Source organism: Bombina bombina, chromosome 1 (assembly GCF_027579735.1).
Source record: "Bombina bombina isolate aBomBom1 chromosome 1, aBomBom1.pri, whole genome shotgun sequence".
Classification (NCBI taxonomy): Eukaryota; Metazoa; Chordata; class Amphibia; order Anura; family Bombinatoridae; genus Bombina; species Bombina bombina.
The window spans coordinates 987,182,799-987,201,098 of NC_069499.1; the positions used below are offsets into that span (position 1 = coordinate 987,182,799).

Genomic DNA, 18,300 nt, shown 5'->3' on the forward strand with positions numbered 1-18,300 from the left:
ATGTTTAACCCTAATCATACACATCACATGCACACCAATTGGCCGTTCAGAAAAAGTGGCACTCACATTAAAATCTTACATTTTGAGAATTACCAAGCAATTATTTTTTTCCTCATTTATATCTTCTTAGGCACTATACTAACCCATAGTTGTATTTTATGTTATTTTATTTCCTCCTCATTATTGTTCCTTTCTCTTATAATTGACAGAAATAATGCAGTCACTTACTATATTGTACAAAAAAATCAACAATAATTTATAACAAATACTTATTTTATTTTTTCAAAATATTAAAATCTTTAAATATTATTTACATTTTTCCTTATTGTGACATAAATATACAATACATTTTTTTTATTTTAGGAAAAAGCTGGTATAAATAATATCTTTATTCTAATTCTCATGATGGGCTGCTCAACTATAAAAACAGTTTTGCTTGAGTAAATAAAATATGAGGTTATTGCTTTCAGCAAAGGGCAAAACATAACTATCCTCAGCTCTGGGGAAAATTCTATCCAATGAACTCAACTTCTAAAAGGACATTGCAGTCAAAATTAAACTTCTTTCTATTGGTAACTTTTATAGTAACTTAGCTCTTTTCCATTACAGAGCGTGCACACTTATTGAGCACTATATGGCAGCACTGTTTACAGTGTTGCAAACATCACTGGCATAATGCTCAATTAATGTGCACGGTTCTGAGCCAACTTCAATATGCTGTCATCGAGAGGAGCTAAATTTCAACAATGGATACCAAGAGAAAGAAGTAAAGTCAGCAATGGAGTTGACTCATGTATCATGAAAATATCTATTTTTAGTTTCATGCCCCTTTAAGCAAATGCCATTTGTTGATAAAGACTCTGGGGCATCTTGCGAAATGCTGGTATTAGAAAAAGGGGTATTTATCACAGTGTGCACTCAGCTATGAGATGATGATAATGTGATACCAAAGCAACACTAATCAGTGGGACCTATCTAATCAAGTTCTCATCTCTTGCCCCTGCGTATAAAGTTGAACTTGCTCTCTTTAGGACTGCATTCAGTAAGCTCATAATTGGAGAGGTTCTCTAATGTGCCTCTTAGGATGCTGAAGTTTGGCCTCTCCTTGGGGTCATCTTTCCAGCACTCTAGCATAATGTTATAAATGTTTTTGGAGCAGTTTGGAGGTGCGCTCATTCTCTGACCATTTTGAAGATATGGAATCAGTTCTGGATTGCTCATTCCTAAGGAAACAATAATCAAAATATTAGGAACTAAATATTTATATATCATTAAATCTATATGACACAACCAGCATTTCCTGACACATGATAAAAATACAATAAAAGTGTTTTGGATTGTGCTATTACCTGCGTATGGTATCATTCCTCGTGAAATAATCTCATACAGCAAAATGCCATAAGACCAGACATCAGACTTAGTGGTGTAACGGCCATATAATAGTGCCTCAAGAGCTGTCCATTTGTAAGGAACTTCAATAGAGTTGGACAGATAAAAGTCATCCTGCCAAGAAAACATTTTGTTAGTAGGTAAGGCAATTTTTGAGACAATGGACAAAGTGCACATGGACAATCACTCTCCATTTCTAACCTAACAAATGAGTATGGGATTGTTCACAGACTATAACTTTGAAACAAATATTGACACAAAGATGGTTTATTTCAATCATGATGGACTGAATTTTCCGATCATTGTTTTTATACTTTAGCTCCTTGGGCAGCTGCAGTGAGTAAATGATGTAAAGTTCATAATCAAAATGTTAACAGAGCCATTCTTGTCGTGACCATCACAGCTTGTGTGCGCACAGGATATTCCTGTCATGCAGGGGGAAGGGTCGCTGACCAAAAGCTGTTTTCAGAGATCACCTGCACTACAGGCCGGGGAGCTTTGGTGTCAAGGGAGCTGGATAGAGGGAAGTGATTCAAACCCCTCGATCTCAGCTCCCTTAGCAGCTACAGACGAACATCCCCTTATCTGAAGGAGAATTACCTGCTCTTTTAAAAAGTGATGATAAGCACCAAGGCCCCGAAGTAAAATAAAATAGAACATGGGGTTTAAATAAGATGGGGACCTTTAGTGACCACATTTTTTTAAAAAATGTGTACAGACCCCAACAATTTTATTTATATAGTAGACAAGTCCCTATTTTTAAAATAAAAAAAAATGACATTTTGTGAGGTGATTAACACCCAAAAGTCTGTATGGCTCCATCTTTCAAATTTGTATATTCTTGATAACAATTTAGTAAGGTGATCACAGTGGCAGCAGTGGTAACCTGGCTATTTTCAATGTTAGTTACTAAACTCTTAAAGGGACATCATTTGTATTGCTTAAAAAGATAAATAATCCCTTTATTACCCATTCCCCAGTTTTGCATAACCAACACGTTTATATCAATACACTTTTACCTTTGAAATTACCTTGTATCTAAGCCTCTGCAGACTGCCCCCTAATTTCTGTTATTTTGTCAGACTTGCATTTTACCCAATTAGTGCTGGTTCCTACATAGCTCCACTGGAGTAAGAACAATGTTATCTATATGGCACACATGAACTAGCCCTGTATAGCTGTAACAAACTGTCAAAATGCCCTAAGATAAGAGGCAGCCTTCAAGGACTTAGAAATTAGCATATGAGCCTACCTAAGTTCAACTTTCAACAATAAATACCAAGAGAACAAAGCAAATTTGATAATAAAATTAAATTGGAAAGTTGTTTAAAATTGCATATCCTATCTGAATCATGAAAGTGTAATTTTAACTAGACTGTCCCTTTAACAATAATAACCATTTTTTCCACATTCTTGTTGCAGCCTTCTCAATGGTACTGAATCTACTGAGCCTTGTTGAAAAAAAATAAAAATTATATATATATATATATATATATATATATATATATAATTTGTGTGGGTCACTCACTGCAATATTATTTACAAAAGTGTTTAAACTAAAGCAGCAAAAAAATAGCTCAACAACAGCTTTGCACAGGGGTGTGAAAAAGGCTTAGCAGCAAAGGGGTTATCCGTTTTCATGTATTTGAGATTGAATTACAGTGATCTTGCTTTGTATTGGATGATAGAAAATAAACAATGTCCATAAGTGTAGCACACAGGCGATATTCTTCTTACGTATGTGTACTTACATATGAAACACCTGAGTGGGGACTGCCCATTTCATGTCATAAGAAAATATAACGGCATGTTGGATATACTGTATGAATCAGTACTTGGTATCATGTGTGTTAACTAGTAACACAAAGGGAAGGATACACCAAAAAAATTATTTTCTGAAGAAAAGAAATACAGTGTACAATGTATGAGTTGCTCATTAAAGTGTGATGAGAGTGATGTGATTCATCTACCTTAAAATGATCTGAAACCTACATTTTTTTATTTCATGATTCAGAAAGTGTATGTAATTTTAAGCAACTTTCTAATTGACTCCTATTATCATTTTTTCTTCGCTTTCTTGGTATCTTGATATGAAAGGCAAGAATGTAATCTTGGGAGACAGACAATATTTGGTTCAACACCTGGGTAGCGCTTGCTGATTGGTGGCTAAATGGAGCCATTAGTTTCAACTCATGTGATTACTAGCTGCCACTTAGCTAAGCAACTAACACAAGCTGCCTCTTATGCAATGATTAACTCCAACTCATGCCATCGCAATCCCCAGTATATGTAGTATTTATGTTTATATTTGGTCCCACCTTTACTATTCTGGCTAGTCCGAAATCTGCGACTTTACATAAGTTGTTGTGTCCCACAAGGACATTTCTGGCTGCCAAGTCTCTGTGGATACAGTTTTGAGTCTCCAAATAGTGCATCCCTTCAACAATCTGGAGAGCTATGTCCAAAAGTGCATCTACAGCCAGTCGATTTCCTTCACCATCTGAAAGACCACGTTACAATCCATTGATCAGGCATGTCAACCAATATAATAAAATATTAAAAATAGTACAGACAACCAAATTACATACCATTTCATTGCCCATAATCATTGTATTTAGTGAAAACTTTTGTTTAGCATTCATATAATGAGAGCATGTACACTCACAGCTCAGAATTCCACAATTCCATAAACACATACAGCCATCAATCCACACAATACAATCAAATGTACAACTACAAACATTCACCTAGATTACGAGTCGTGCGTTAGCCTTAAAAAGCAGCATTGAGGGGTCCCAACGCTGCTTTTTAACGCCCGCTGGTATTACGAGTCAGGCAGGAGGGGATCTACCGCTCACTTTTTTTTCCGTGATTTTAGCTTACCGCAAATCCCCTTACGTCAATTGCGTATCCTATCTTTTTAATGAGATTTGCCTAACGCCGGTATTACGATCGCCTGAAAAAGTGAGCGGTAGACCCTCTCCTGACTCCTACCGCATATAAAAGTCAGTAGTTAAGAATTTAAGGTAGGAAAAATCCTATTGGCTGATGCAATCAGCCAATAGGATTGACCTTGCATTCTATTGGCTGATTGGAACAGCCAATAGAATGCGAGCTCAATCCTATTGGCTGATTGGATCAGCCAATCGGATTGAACTTCAATACTATTGGCTGATTGCATCATCCAATAGGATTTTTCCTACCTTAATTCCGATTGACTGATAGGATTCTATCAGTCAATCGGAATTCAAGGGACGCCATCTTGGATGACGTCACATAAAGGACCATTTATTCAGTCATCGGCCATCGGATGAAGAGGATGCTCCACATCGGATGTCTTGAAGATGGACCCGCTCCGCTCCGGAAGGATGAAGATAGAAGATGCCGCCTGGATGAAGCCTTCTGCTGGTCTGGATGTCCTCTTCTGGCCGGATAGGATGAAGACTTCGGACCCTCTGGAGGACCACTTGTGCCCGGCTGGGTGAAGACGTCTAAAGGTAGGGTGGTCTTCAAGGGGGTAGTGTTAGGTTTTTTTAAGGGGGGATTGGGTGGGTTTTAGAGTAGGGTTGGGTGTGTGGGTGGTGGGTTTTAATGTTGGGGGGGTATTGTATTTTTTTTCAGGTGAAAGAGCTGATTATTTTGGGGCAATGCCCCGCAAAAGGCCCTTTTAAGGGCTATTTGTAATATACTATAGGGTAGGGAATTTTATTATTTTGTGGGGCTTTTTTATTTTATTAGGGGGATTAGATTAGGTGTAATTAGTTTAAAAAAATTGTAATTCTTTTTTTATTTTCTGTAATTTAGTGTTTGTTTGTTTTCGTAATTTAGTTTATTTAATTTAATTGTAATTAATTGTAGGTAGTTTAGGTAATTTATTTAATTAATGTAATGATAGTGTAGTGTTAGGTGTAATTGTAATTTAGGTTAGGATTTATTTTACAGGTAAATTTGTACTTATTTTAAATAGGAAGTTATTAAATAGTTAATAACTATTTAATAACTATTGTACCTAGTTAAAATAAATACAAAGTTGCCTGTAAAATAAATATCAATTCTAAGCTAGCTACAATGTAACTATTAGTTATATTGTAGCTAGCTTATGATTTATTTTATAGGTAAGTACAGTATTTAGTTTTAAATAGGAATAATTTATTTAATAGTAGTAAATTTATTTAGATTATTTTAAATTATATTTAAGTTAGGGGGGTGTTAGGGTTAGACTTAGGTTTAGGGGTTAATAAATTTATTATAGTGGCGGCGATGCTGGTGGCGGCAGATTAGGGGTTAATAAATTTAATATAGTTGCGGCGACGTTTGGGGGGGCAGATTAGGGGTTAATAACTATAATGTAGGTGTCGGGCGATGTTGGGGGCAGTAGGATAGGGGTTCATAAGTATAATGTAGGTGGCGGCGGTGTCCGGAGTGGCAGATTAGGGGTTAATAATATAATGTAGGTGTCAGCGATAGCTGGGCGGCAGATTAGGGGTTAATAAGTGTAAGATTAGGGGTGTTTAGACTCGGGGTTCATGTTAGGGTGTTAGGTGCAGACATAAAATTAATTTTCCCATAGGAAACAATGGGGCTGCGTTAGTAGCTGAACGCTGCTTTTTTGCAGGTGTTAGGTTTTTTTAAGCCAGCTCAGTCCCATTGTTTCTTATGGGGAAATCGTGCACGAGCACGTTTTGCCGGCTTACCGCTACCGTAAGCAGCGCTGGTATTACAGTGAGATGTGGAGCTAAATTTTGCTCTACGCTCACTTTTCTGAAGCTAACGCCGGCTTGAATTAAACTCGTAATACCAGCGGTGGCTTAAGTAAGCGGTAAGAAAAAAGGCTTGTTATCCCCGCACAGCCTTACCGACAAAAACTCGTAATCTAGGCGAATAAGAGGTATGGACACAAAAAAACAGAATTTATGTTTACCTGATAAATTTCTTTCTCCAACGGTGTGTCCGGTCCACGGCGTCATCCTTACTTGTGGGATATTCTCTTCCCCAACAGGAAATGGCAAAGAGCCCAGCAAAGCTGGTCACATGATCCCTCCTAGGCTCCGCCTACCCCAGTCATTCGACCGACGTTAAGGAGGAATAATAGCATAGGAGAAACCATATGGTACCGTGGTGACTGTAGTTAAAGAAAATAAATTATCAGACCTGATTAAAAAACCAGGGCGGGCCGTGGACCGGACACACCGTTGGAGAAAGAAATTTATCAGGTAAACATAAATTCTGTTTTCTCCAACATCGGTGTGTCCGGTCCACGGCGTCATCCTTACTTGTGGGAACCAATACCAAAGCTTTAGGACACGGATGAAGGGAGGGAGCAAATCAGGTCACCTAAATGGAAGGCACCACGGCTTGCAAAACCTTTCTCCCAAAAATAGCCTCAGAAGAAGCAAAAGTATCAAACTTGTAAAATTTGGTAAAAGTGTGCAGTGAAGACCAAGTCGCTGCCCTACATATCTGATCAACAGAAGCCTCGTTCTTGAAGGCCCATGTGGAAGCCACAGCCCTAGTGGAATGAGCTGTGATTCTTTCGGGAGGCTGCCGTCCGGCAGTCTCGTAAGCCAATCTGATGATGCTTTTAATCCAAAAAGAGAGAGAGGTAGAAGTTGCTTTTTGACCTCTCCTTTTACCTGAATAAACAACAAACAAGGAAGATGTTTGTCTAAAATCCTTTGTAGCATCTAAATAGAATTTTAGAGCGCGAACAACATCCAAATTGTGCAACAAGCGTTCCTTCTTTGAAACTGGTTTCGGACACAGAGAAGGTACGATAATCTCCTGGTTAATGTTTTTGTTAGAAACAACTTTTGGAAGAAAACCAGGTTTAGTACGTAAAACCACCTTATCTGCATGGAACACCAGATAAGGAGAAGAACACTGCAGAGCAGATAATTCTGAAACTCTTCTAGCAGAAGAAATTGCCACTAAAAACAAAACTTTCCAAGATAATAACTTAATATCAACGGAATGTAAGGGTTCAAACGGAACCCCCTGAAGAACTGAAAGAACTAAATTGAGACTCCAAGGAGGAGTCAAAGGTTTGTAAACAGGCTTGATTCTAACCAGAGCCTGAACAAAGGCTTGAACATCTGGCACAGCTGCCAGTTTTTTGTGAAGTAACACCGACAAGGCAGAAATCTGTCCCTTCAGGGAACTTGCCGATAATCCTTTTTCCAATCCTTCTTGAAGGAAGGATAGAATCCTAGGAATCTTAACCTTGTCCCAAGGGAATCCTTTAGATTCACACCAACAGATATATTTTTTCCAAATTTTGTGGTAAATCTTTCTAGTTACAGGCTTTCTGGCCTGAACAAGAGTATCGATAACAGAATCTGAGAAACCTCGCTTCGATAAAATCAAGCGTTCAATCTCCAAGCAGTCAGCTGGAGTGAAACCAGATTCGGATGTTCGAACGGACCCTGAACAAGAAGGTCTCGTCTCAAAGGTAGCTTCCAAGGTGGAGCCGATGACATATTCACTAAAAAAAAAAAAACACTAAAAAACTCTAAGCCATCTCCGTGGAGATGTTGCCTGTACAACGGCAAAGAGAATGACTGGGGTAGGCGGAGCCTAGGAGGGATCATGTGACCAGCTTTGCTGGGCTCTTTGCCATTTCCTGTTGGGGAAGAGAATATCCCACAAGTAAGGATGACGCCGTGGACCGGACACACCTATGTTGGAGAAAAACTGTATATTCGCAGTTTTGAAAACAATAGAACATACCCACATCACTGCACCCACAAAGCCCAGCACACACACAGTTCTTTAAACTTACATGTACAATGTTAAAAACTAACAACCCCAAATACCTGGAACATTTAAAGGAACAGTATACTGTAAAATTGGTTTTCCTTTAAAGGGATACTAAACCCACATTTTTTTCATGGTTCGGATAGAGCATGCAATTTTAAGCAACTTTCTAATATACTCCTATTATCATGTTTTCTTTGTTCTCTTGGTATCTTTATTTGAAAAGCAGAAATGAAAGCTTAGGAGCCGGCCCATTTTAGGTTCAGCACCTGGGTAGCGCTTGCTGATTGGTGTCTAAATGTAGCCACCAATCAGCAAGCACTATCCAAGGTGCTGAACCTAAAATGGGCCGTCTGCTAAACTTTCATTCCTGCTTTTCAAATAAAGATACCAAGAGAATAAAGAAAAAGTGGTAATAGAAGTAAATAAGAAAGTTGCTTAAAATCGCATGCTTTATCTGAATCATGACAGAAAACATTTGGGTTTAGAATCCCCTTAATGTGTTTCAAATTAATTGCTTTACCAGCTGAAAAGAAACTGCTCATTTTGGTTAATTTCTACATTTTAACCCATAACCCAATGAAATTGGTTGAGTTTGCTGTGAGAACAGACATCATTGTTTTATCTCTCTTTGTATACAACAATAACCATACTTAGGCCATACTTAAGATTCTCCAACTTAGAGAGAAATTATAGTGTAGACTTCACAGGGGCGGAAAGCTCTGAATTCGCTAAGAAAAAGGGCAGAATCTGGAAGTCTCAGAGATGAGAGACGCCTCCCAGAAAGCTCTCTGCTTAGATGAGATGATCTAAAATGATCCTCCAGCACTGTGATCTCTCACAAGATTCTAGAAATGTACATTTTTCTATACGTCTGTAAGGGGCATTGCGTGAATTTCTGTATGTGAAGGACAGACAAGCCCAATGCTATATAGCACTGTATGATATGAGATTTTTGTTACATTTACACTTTGTATTTTTTTATTACTTAACACTTTAGATTGTGTTCTTTAAGTTTTATTACATGTATGCTTTGCACTTTTTATTTTGTATGTAATGCATTTAGATTCTGTATACAGCAGTATATTTAGGATTGCGATTTTACAAATTCTGATTATGCTTTGCAGTTTCTGTATCACTTTAACAAATATACTTTCTATGTAAAATGTACGTTCTATGTAGTACAACCTACCTATGTAGTACAACCTACACACACACATGCAAAACAGAAAGATACACCCTATACATACACACAAATGCAAACACAGAAACATGCACACACACACATGCAAGAATATACACACACACACCCTACATACACATGCATGTACATACACACAACAAACATGCACACACACACACGCACACAGCCAGTAACATAATGTTTAGGTGTAGTCACACTTGAATATATCATTATGTAGCACAGTAACGTTCCAGAACAAGGTAAGTTTTAATGTTTGCAATTAATATAGAACCAGGGCACTGTCACGGGTATGAAATGATAGAACTCTCCTGCAAATTCACTACTGTGGCAGCTGTAACATCTCTTTGCCCACCTACCCCTCAGGAAATTCAGCAAGTCTCCCTTAGGCATAAGCTCTGTAACAATGTAGTAGGGGTCTCCCACAGAACACACAGCATAGAGGGAAAGGAGATTCCTGTGGTGCAGTGTCTTCAGGAAGGATGTCTCTTTTTTAAATATTTCACGGGTGGTCATATCTGAGGATAAGAATAGGCATTGTCAGATACATGAACCATGGGTAATCCATTACACAGTAACATTTGTTATATGACATCATTTACATAGGTGTCAGATATATATATGTTAGCATTCTTAGGTGAGCATTTTACAAGTGAGGCAATTAGCAAAATAATTATACAAAAATTCAACAAGTATTGAACATAGGACAAGGGCTGATGTAATATTGTGTTTTTGTGTTTCACTGTTTACCTTTTTTAAATGCTACATATGTTCATGTTCCTCTTTGCTACCTCTTGTCTCTATAACAAACTATTTTATACATTCCCTCTTTCCCCCTCACCACTTACTCTATTTATTAACCCATCTCTTTTACCCTCACATCACTTTCGCTCTCATGAGCTTCACACATTTCTAAACTCTCTGTTTCCTGCACCACATCCCAAAGACACTCTCAATACTGCAAATTCATTTTTTCACCCGTCCCCCCCTCTTGTTTACACTAGCTGCTGGTGATATATTTCCCAATCCTGGTCCCCACAACTTCCTAATCTCCCCCACTCACCTATGCCCTTACATAGATCTAGAAACCAGGGGCGCGATCCGATATAGATCGTAGTTTGCGGCGCAAGCAAGGGAGCCCGCAGTTTCAGCTCGCAACTCGAGCTATCCCATATATGGCGCCGTCAGATGCTAACGTGCCGTAAGTCTGACAAACCAGCGATGTCCAGAAATCTGCGCAAGTACAAATTTCTGGCGTCGCCAGTGACTTGCGGCACATTAGAAACTGCCGGCGCCTACAAAACCTGACTAAAGTCTAAATCACCCGCACTGTCTAACACGCCTCGCTAACATAGCCCGACACGTCTAACCCTCTATCCGCTATCCCCCCTCACTAGCCTAACAATAAAATATGTATTAACCCCTTAACCACCGCTACCTAATAAAGTTATTAACCCCTAAACCGGCGCCAGCTATATTAAATCTATAACCCCCTAAAGTGAGCCCCTAACACCGCCGCCATCTACCTTACCTACCCCTAAAGTGAGCCCCTACCCCGCCGCTATCTATTTAAAAATTATTAACCCCTAATCTAATCCCCCCTACCCCGCCGCCATCTATATTAAATTATTCAACCCCTAAAATACTAAACTATCCCTACCACTAAACCTAAGTCTAACCCTACAAATAGCCCTGAAAAGGGCTTTTTGCGTGGCATTGCCCCAAAGTAACAGCTCTTTTGCCAGCCCTTAAAAGGGCTTTTTGCGTGGCATTGCCCCAAAGTAACAGCTCTTTTGCCAGCCCTTAAAAGGGCTTTTTGCGGGGCATGCCCCAAAGTAACAGCTCTTTCTTTCATGTAATTAGCAAGAGTCCATGAGCTAGTGACGTATGGGATATACATTCCTACCAGGAGGGGGCAAAGTTTCCCAAACCTTAAAATGCCTATAAATACACCCCTCACCACACCCACAATTCAGTTTTTACAAACTTTGCCTCCTGTGGAGGTGGTGAAGTAAGTTTGTGCTAGATTCTACGTTGATATGCGCTCCGCAGCAGGTTGGAGCCCGGTTTTCCTCTCAGCGTGCAGTGAATGTCAGAGGGATGTGAGGAGAGTATTGCCTATTTGAATGCAGTGATCTCCTTCTACGGGGTCTATTTCATAGGTTCTCTGTTATCGGTCGTAGAGATTCATCTCTTACCTCCCTTTTCAGATCGACGATATACTCTTATATATACCATTACCTCTGCTGATTTTCGTTTCAGTACTGGTTTGGCTTTCTACAAACATGTAGATGAGTGTCCTGGGGTAAGTAAATCTTATTTTCTGTGACACTCTAAGCTATGGTTGGGCACTTTTTTATAAAGTTCTAAATATATGTGTTTAAACATTTATTTGCCTTGACTCAGGATGTTCAACATACCTTATTTTCAGACAGTCAGTTTCATATTTGGGATAATGCATTTGAATCAATCATTTTTTTCTTACCTTAAAATTTTTTGACTTTTTTCCTATGGGCTGTTAGGCTCGCGGGGGGCTGAAAATGCTTCATTTTATTACGTCATTCTTGGCGCAGTCTTTTTTGGCGCCAAAAAATCTTTTCTGTTTCCGGCGTCATACGTGTCTCCGGAAGTTACGTCATTTTTTGACGTTCTTTTGCGCCAAAAATGTCGGCGTTCCGGATGTGGCGTCATTCTTTGGCGCCAAAAGCATTTAGCCGCCAAATAATGTGGGCGTCTTATTTTGGCGCTAAAAAATATGGGCGTCGCTTTTGTCTCCACATTATTTAAGTCTCATTTTTCATTGCTTCTGGTTGCTAGAAGCTTGTTCCTTGGCATTTTTTCCCATTCCTGAAACTGTCATTTAAGGAATTTGATCAATTTTGCTTTATATGTTGTTTTTTCTCTTACATATTGCAAGATGTCTCACGTTGCATCTGAGTCAGAAGATACTTCAGGAAAATCGCTGTCTGGTGCTGGAATGCTAAGTGTATCTGCTGTAAACTTTTGGTAGTTGTTCCTCCAGCTGTTGTTTGTATTAATTGTCATGACAAACTTGTTAATGCAGATAATATTTCCTTTAGTAAAGTACCATTACCTGTTGCAGTTCCATCAACATCTAATGTTCAGAGTGTTCCTGATAACATAAGAGATTTTGTTTCTGAATCCATCAAGAAGGCTATGTCTGTTATTCCTCCTTCTAGTAAACATAAAAAATCTTTTAAAACTTCTCTGTATACGGATGAATTTTTAAATGAACATCATCATTCTGATTCTAATGACTCTTCTAGTTCAGAGGATTCTGTCTCAGAGGTTGATGCTGATAAATCTTCATATTTATTTAAAATGGAATTTATTCGTTCTTTACTTAAAGAAGTACTAATTGCTTTAGAAATTGAGGATTCTGGTCCTCTTGATACTAAATCTAAACGTTTAGATAAGGTCTTTAAATCTCCTGTGGTTATTCCAGAAGTTTTTCCTGTTCCTGGTGCTATTTCTGAAGTAATTTCCAGAGAATGGAATAATTTGGGTAATTCATTTACTCCTTCTAAACGTTTTAAGCAATTATATCCTGTGCCGTCTGATAGATTAGAATTTTGGGACAAAATCCCTAAAGTTGATGGGGCTATTTCTACCCTTGCTAAACGTACTACTATTCCTACGTCAGATGGTACTTCGTTTAAGGATCCTTTAGATAGGAAAATTGAATCCTTTCTAAGAAAAGCTTATCTGTGTTCAGGTAATCTTCTTAGACCTGCTATATCTTTGGCTGATGTTGCTGCAGCTTCAACTTTTTGGTTGGAAACTTTAGCGCAACAAGTAACAGATCATGATTCTCATAATATTATTATTCTTCTGCAACATGCTAATAATTTTATCTGTGATGCCATTTTTGATATTATCAGAGTTGATGTCAGGTTTATGTCTCTAGCTATTTTAGCTAGAAGAGCTTTATGGCTTAAAACTTGGAATGCTGATATGTCTTCTAAATCGACTCTACTTTCCATTTCTTTCCAGGGTAACAAATTATTTGGTTCTCAGTTGGATTCTATTATCTCAACTGTTACTGGTGGGAAAGGAACTTTTTTACCACAGGATAAAGATCTAAGGGTAAAAATAGGGCTAATAATCGTTTTTGTTCCTTTCGTTTCAACAAAGAACAAAAGCCTGATCCTTCTTCCTCAGGAGCAGTTTCAGTTTGGAAACCATCTCCAGTCTGGAATAAATCCAAGCCTTCTAGAAAAGCAAAGCCAGCCTCTAAGTCCACATGAAGGTGCGGCCCTCATTCCAGCCCAGCTGGTAGGGGGCAGGTTACGTTTTTTCAAAGAAATTTGGATCAATTCTGTTTTCAATCTTTGGATTCAGAACATCGTTTCAGAAGGGTACAGAATTGGTTTCAAGATAAGACCTCCTGCAAAGAGATTTTTTCTTTCCCGTGTCCCAGTAAACCCAGCGAAAGCTCAAGCATTTCTGAAATGTGTTTCAGATCTAGAGTTGGCTGGAGTAATTATGCCAGTTCCAGTTCTGGAACAGGGGCTGGGGTTTTATTCGAATCTCTTCATTGTACCAAAGAAGGAGAATTCCTTCAGACCAATTCTGGATCTAAAAATATTGAATCGTTATGTAAGGATACCAAAATTCAAAATGGTAACTGTGAGGACTATCTTGCCTTTTGTTCAGCAAGGGCATTATATGTCCACGATAGATTTACAGGATGCATATCTGCATATTCCGATTCATCCAGATCACTATCAGTTCCTGAGATTCTCTTTCCTGGACAAGCATTACCAGTTTGTGGCTCTGCCGTTTGGCCTAGCTACAGCCCCAAGAATTTTACAAAAGTTCTCGGTGCCCTTCTGTCTGTAATCAGAGAACAGGGTATTGTGGTATTTCCTTATTTGGACGATATCTTGGTACTTGCTCAGTCTTTACATTTTGCAGAATCTCATACAAATCGACTTGTGTTGTTTCTTCAAGATCATGGTTGGAGGATCAATTTACTAAAAAGTTCATTGATTCCTCAGACAAGGGTAACCTTTCTGGGTTTCCAGATAGATTCAGTGTCCATGACTCTGTCTTTGACAGACAAGAGACGTCCTAAAATTGATTTCAGCTTGTCGAAACCTTCAGTCACAATCATTCCCTTCGGTAGCATTATGCATGGAAATTCTAGGTCTTATGACTGCTGCATCGGACGCGATCCCCTTTGCTCGTTTTCACATGCGACCTCTTCAGCTCTGTATGCTGAATCAATGGTGCAGGGATTACACAAAGATATCTCAATTAATATCTTTAAAACCGATTGTACGACACTCTCTGACGTGGTGGACAGATCACCATCGTTTAATTCAGGGGGCTTCTTTTGTTCTTCCGACCTGGACTGTAATTTCAACAGATGCAAGTCTTACAGGTTGGGGAGCTGTGTGGGGATCTCTGACGGCACAAGGAGTTTGGGAATCTCAGGAGGTGAGATTACCGATCAATATTTTGGAACTCCGTGCAATTTTCAGAGCTCTTCAGTCTTGGCCTCTTCTGAAGAGAGAATCGTTCATTTGTTTTCAGACAGACAATGTCACAACTGTGGCATACATCAATCATCAAGGAGGGACTCACAGTCCTCTGGCTATGAAAGAAGTATCTCGAATTCTGGTTTGGGCTGAATCCAGCTCCTGTCTAATCTCTGCGGTTCATATCCCAGGTATAGACAATTGGGAAGCGGATTATCTCAGTCGCCAAACGTTGCATCCGGGCGAATGGTCTCTTCACCCAGAGGTATTTCTTCAGATGGTTCAAATGTGGGAACTTCCAGAAATAGATCTGATGGCGTCTCATCTAAACAAGAAACTTCCCAGGTATCTGTCCAGATCCCGGATCCTCAGGCGGAGGCAGTGGATGCATTATCACTTCCTTGGAAGTATCATCCTGCCTATATCTTTCCGCCTCTAGTTCTTCTTCCAAGAGTAATCTCCAAGATTCTGAAGGAATGCTCGTTTGTTCTGCTGGTAGCTCCGGCATGGCCTCACAGGTTTTGGTATGCGGATCTTGTCCGGATGGCCTCTTGCCAACCGTGGACTCTTCCGTTAAGACCAGACCTTCTGTCGCAAGGTCCTTTTTTCCATCAGGATCTCAAATCCTTAAATTTGAAGGTATGGAGATTGAACGCTTGATTCTCAGTCATAGAGGTTTCTCTGACTCTGTGATTAATACTATGTTACAGGCTCGTAAATCTGTATCTAGAGAGATATATTATAGAGTCTGGAAGACTTATATTTCTTGGTGTCTTTCTCATCTTTTTTCTTGGCATTCTTTTAGAATACCGAGAATTTTACAGTTTCTTCAGGATGGTTTAGATAAGGGTTTGTCCGCAAGTTCCTTGAAAGGACAAATCTCTGCTCTTTCTGTTCTTTTTCACAGAAAGATTGCTAATCTTCCTGATATTCATTGTTTTGTACAAGCTTTAGTTCGTATAAAACCTGTCATTAAGTCAATTTCTCCTCCTTGGAGTTTGAATTTGGTTCTGGGGGCTCTTCAAGCTCCTCCTTTTGAACCTATGCATTCATTGGACATTAAATTACTTTCTTGGAAAGTTTTGTTCCTTTTGGCGATCTCTTCTGCCAGAAGAGTCTCTGAATTATCTGCTCTTTCTTGTGAGTCTCCTTTTCTGATTTTTCATCAGGATAAGGCGGTGTTGCGAACTTCTTTTGAATTTTTGCCTAAGGTTGTGAATTCCAACAACATTAGTAGAGAAATTGTGGTTCCTTCATTATGTCCTAATCCTATGAATTCTAAGGAGAAATCGTTGCATTCTTTGGATGTTGTTAGAGCTTTGAAATATTATGTTGAAGCTACTAAATCTTTCCGAAAGTCTTCTAGTCTATTTGTTATCTTTTCCGGTTCTAGAAAAGGCCAGAAAGCTTCTGCCATTTCTTTGGCATCTTGGTTGAAATCTTTAATTCATCATGCCTATGTTGAGTCGGGTAAAACTCAAAGGATTACAGCTCATTCTACTAGGTCAGTTTCTACTTCCTGGGCGTTTAGGAATGAAGCTTCGGTTGATCAGATTTGCAAAGCAGCAACTTGGTCCTCTTTGCATACTTTTACTAAATTCTACCATTTTGATGTGTTTTCTTCTTCTGAAGAAGTTTTTGGTAGAAAAGTACTTCAGGCAGCGGTTTCAGTTTGAATCTTCTGCTTATATTTTCATTAAACTTTATTTTGGGTGTGGATTATTTTCAGCAGGAATTGGCTGTCTTTATTTATCCCTCCCTCTCTAGTGACTCTTGCGTGGAAAGATCCACATCTTGGGTAGTCATTATCCCATACGTCACTAGCTCATGGACTCTTGCTAATTACATGAAAGAAAACATAATTTATGTAAGAACTTACCTGATAAATTCATTTCTTTCATATTAGCAAGAGTCCATGAGGCCCACCCTTTTTGTGGTGGTTATGATTTTTTTGTATAAAGCACAATTATTCCAATTCCTTATTTTATATGCTTTCGCACTTTTTTTCTTATCACCCCACTTCTTGGCTATTCGTTAAACTGAATTGTGGGTGTGGTGAGGGGTGTATTTATAGGCATTTTAAGGTTTGGGAAACTTTGCCCCTCCTGGTAGGAATGTATATCCCATACGTCACTAGCTCATGGACTCTTGCTAATATGAAAGAAATGAATTTATCAGGTAAGTTCTTACATAAATTATGTTTTTGCCAGCCCTTAAAAGGGCTTTTGGCGGGGCTTTGTCACAAAGTAAACTGCTCTTTTGCCTACAATCTACATCCCCCTACACCGCGGCCAACTTAATAAATGTATTAACCCCTAATCTAATCCCCCTACACCGCCGCCAGCTATATTAACTATATTAACCCTAATTTATTAGGGTTAATATAGTTAATATAGTTATTATATTATATATATTAACTATATTAACCCTAATTATATTAGGGTTCATATAGTTAATATCGTTATTATATTATATATATATATATTAAGTATAATAACCCTATCTAACTCTAACATCCTAACTAAACTCTTATTAAAATAAATCTAATATTAATATTATTAATTAAAATATTCCTATTTAAATCTAAATACTTACCTATAAAATAAACCCTAAGATAGCTACAATATAATTAATAATTACATTATAGCTATGTTAGGGTTTATATTTATTTTACAGGTAAATTGTTAATTATTTTAACTAGGTATAATAGCTATTAAATAGTTATTACCTATTTAATAGCTACCTAGTTAAAATAATTACCCAATTACATGTAAAATAAATCCTAACCTAAGTTACAAATACACCTACACTATCAATAAATTAAATAAACTACAAATATCTATCTAAAAATACAATTAAATAAACTAAACTAAATTACAAAAACAAACAAACACTAAATTACAAAAAATAAAAAAAAGATTACAAGATTTTTAAGCTAATTACACCTATTCTAAGCCCCCTAATAAAATAATAAAGCCCCCCAAAATAAAAAAATTCCCTACCCTATTCTAAATTAAAAAAAGTTCAAAGCTCTTTTACCTACCAGCCCTTAAAAGGGCCTTTTGTGGGGGCATGCCCCAAAGAAAACTGCTCTTTTGCCTGCAAAAAAAAACACAATACCACCCCCCCAACATTACAACCCACCACCCACATACCCCTAATCTAACCCAAACCCCCCTTAAATAAACCTAACACTACCCCCCTGAAGATCTCCCTACCTTGTATTCACCCAGCCAGGCCGAACCGATCCAGGCGATGTGTTCCAGCAAGCGGCAGTGAAGTCTTCCTCCATCCGGGCGATGTCTTGAAGCAAGCGGCAGAGAGTCTTCTTCCATCGGCGACGTCTTCAAGCAAATCGGCATCTTCAATCTTCTTACTTCGCTCCTCCGCCGCGGAGCATCCTTCCGGCACGACGACTTCCCGACGAATGAGGTTCCCTTTAAATGACGTCAT

The 18,300-nt window shown here is 38.5% G+C and overlaps 1 protein-coding gene across 1 annotated transcript in view; it reads right to left on the reverse strand.

Moving 5' to 3' along the window:
- Positions 1–255: 255 nt before the first annotated feature.
- The window catches only part of PTK6 (protein tyrosine kinase 6), a 179,928-nt gene continuing 161,883 nt past the window's right edge, over positions 256–18,300 (reverse strand). Inside the window, exons 5-8 of the mRNA XM_053709691.1 lie at positions 9,703–9,861; positions 3,708–3,889; positions 1,350–1,503; positions 256–1,223 (exon numbers count right to left, since the gene is read on the reverse strand). Of these exons, the coding sequence (XP_053565666.1) occupies positions 988–1,223; positions 1,350–1,503; positions 3,708–3,889; positions 9,703–9,861 (731 nt within the window). The 3' untranslated portion in view covers positions 256–987. The remainder of the gene's footprint in view (positions 1,224–1,349; positions 1,504–3,707; positions 3,890–9,702; positions 9,862–18,300) is intronic.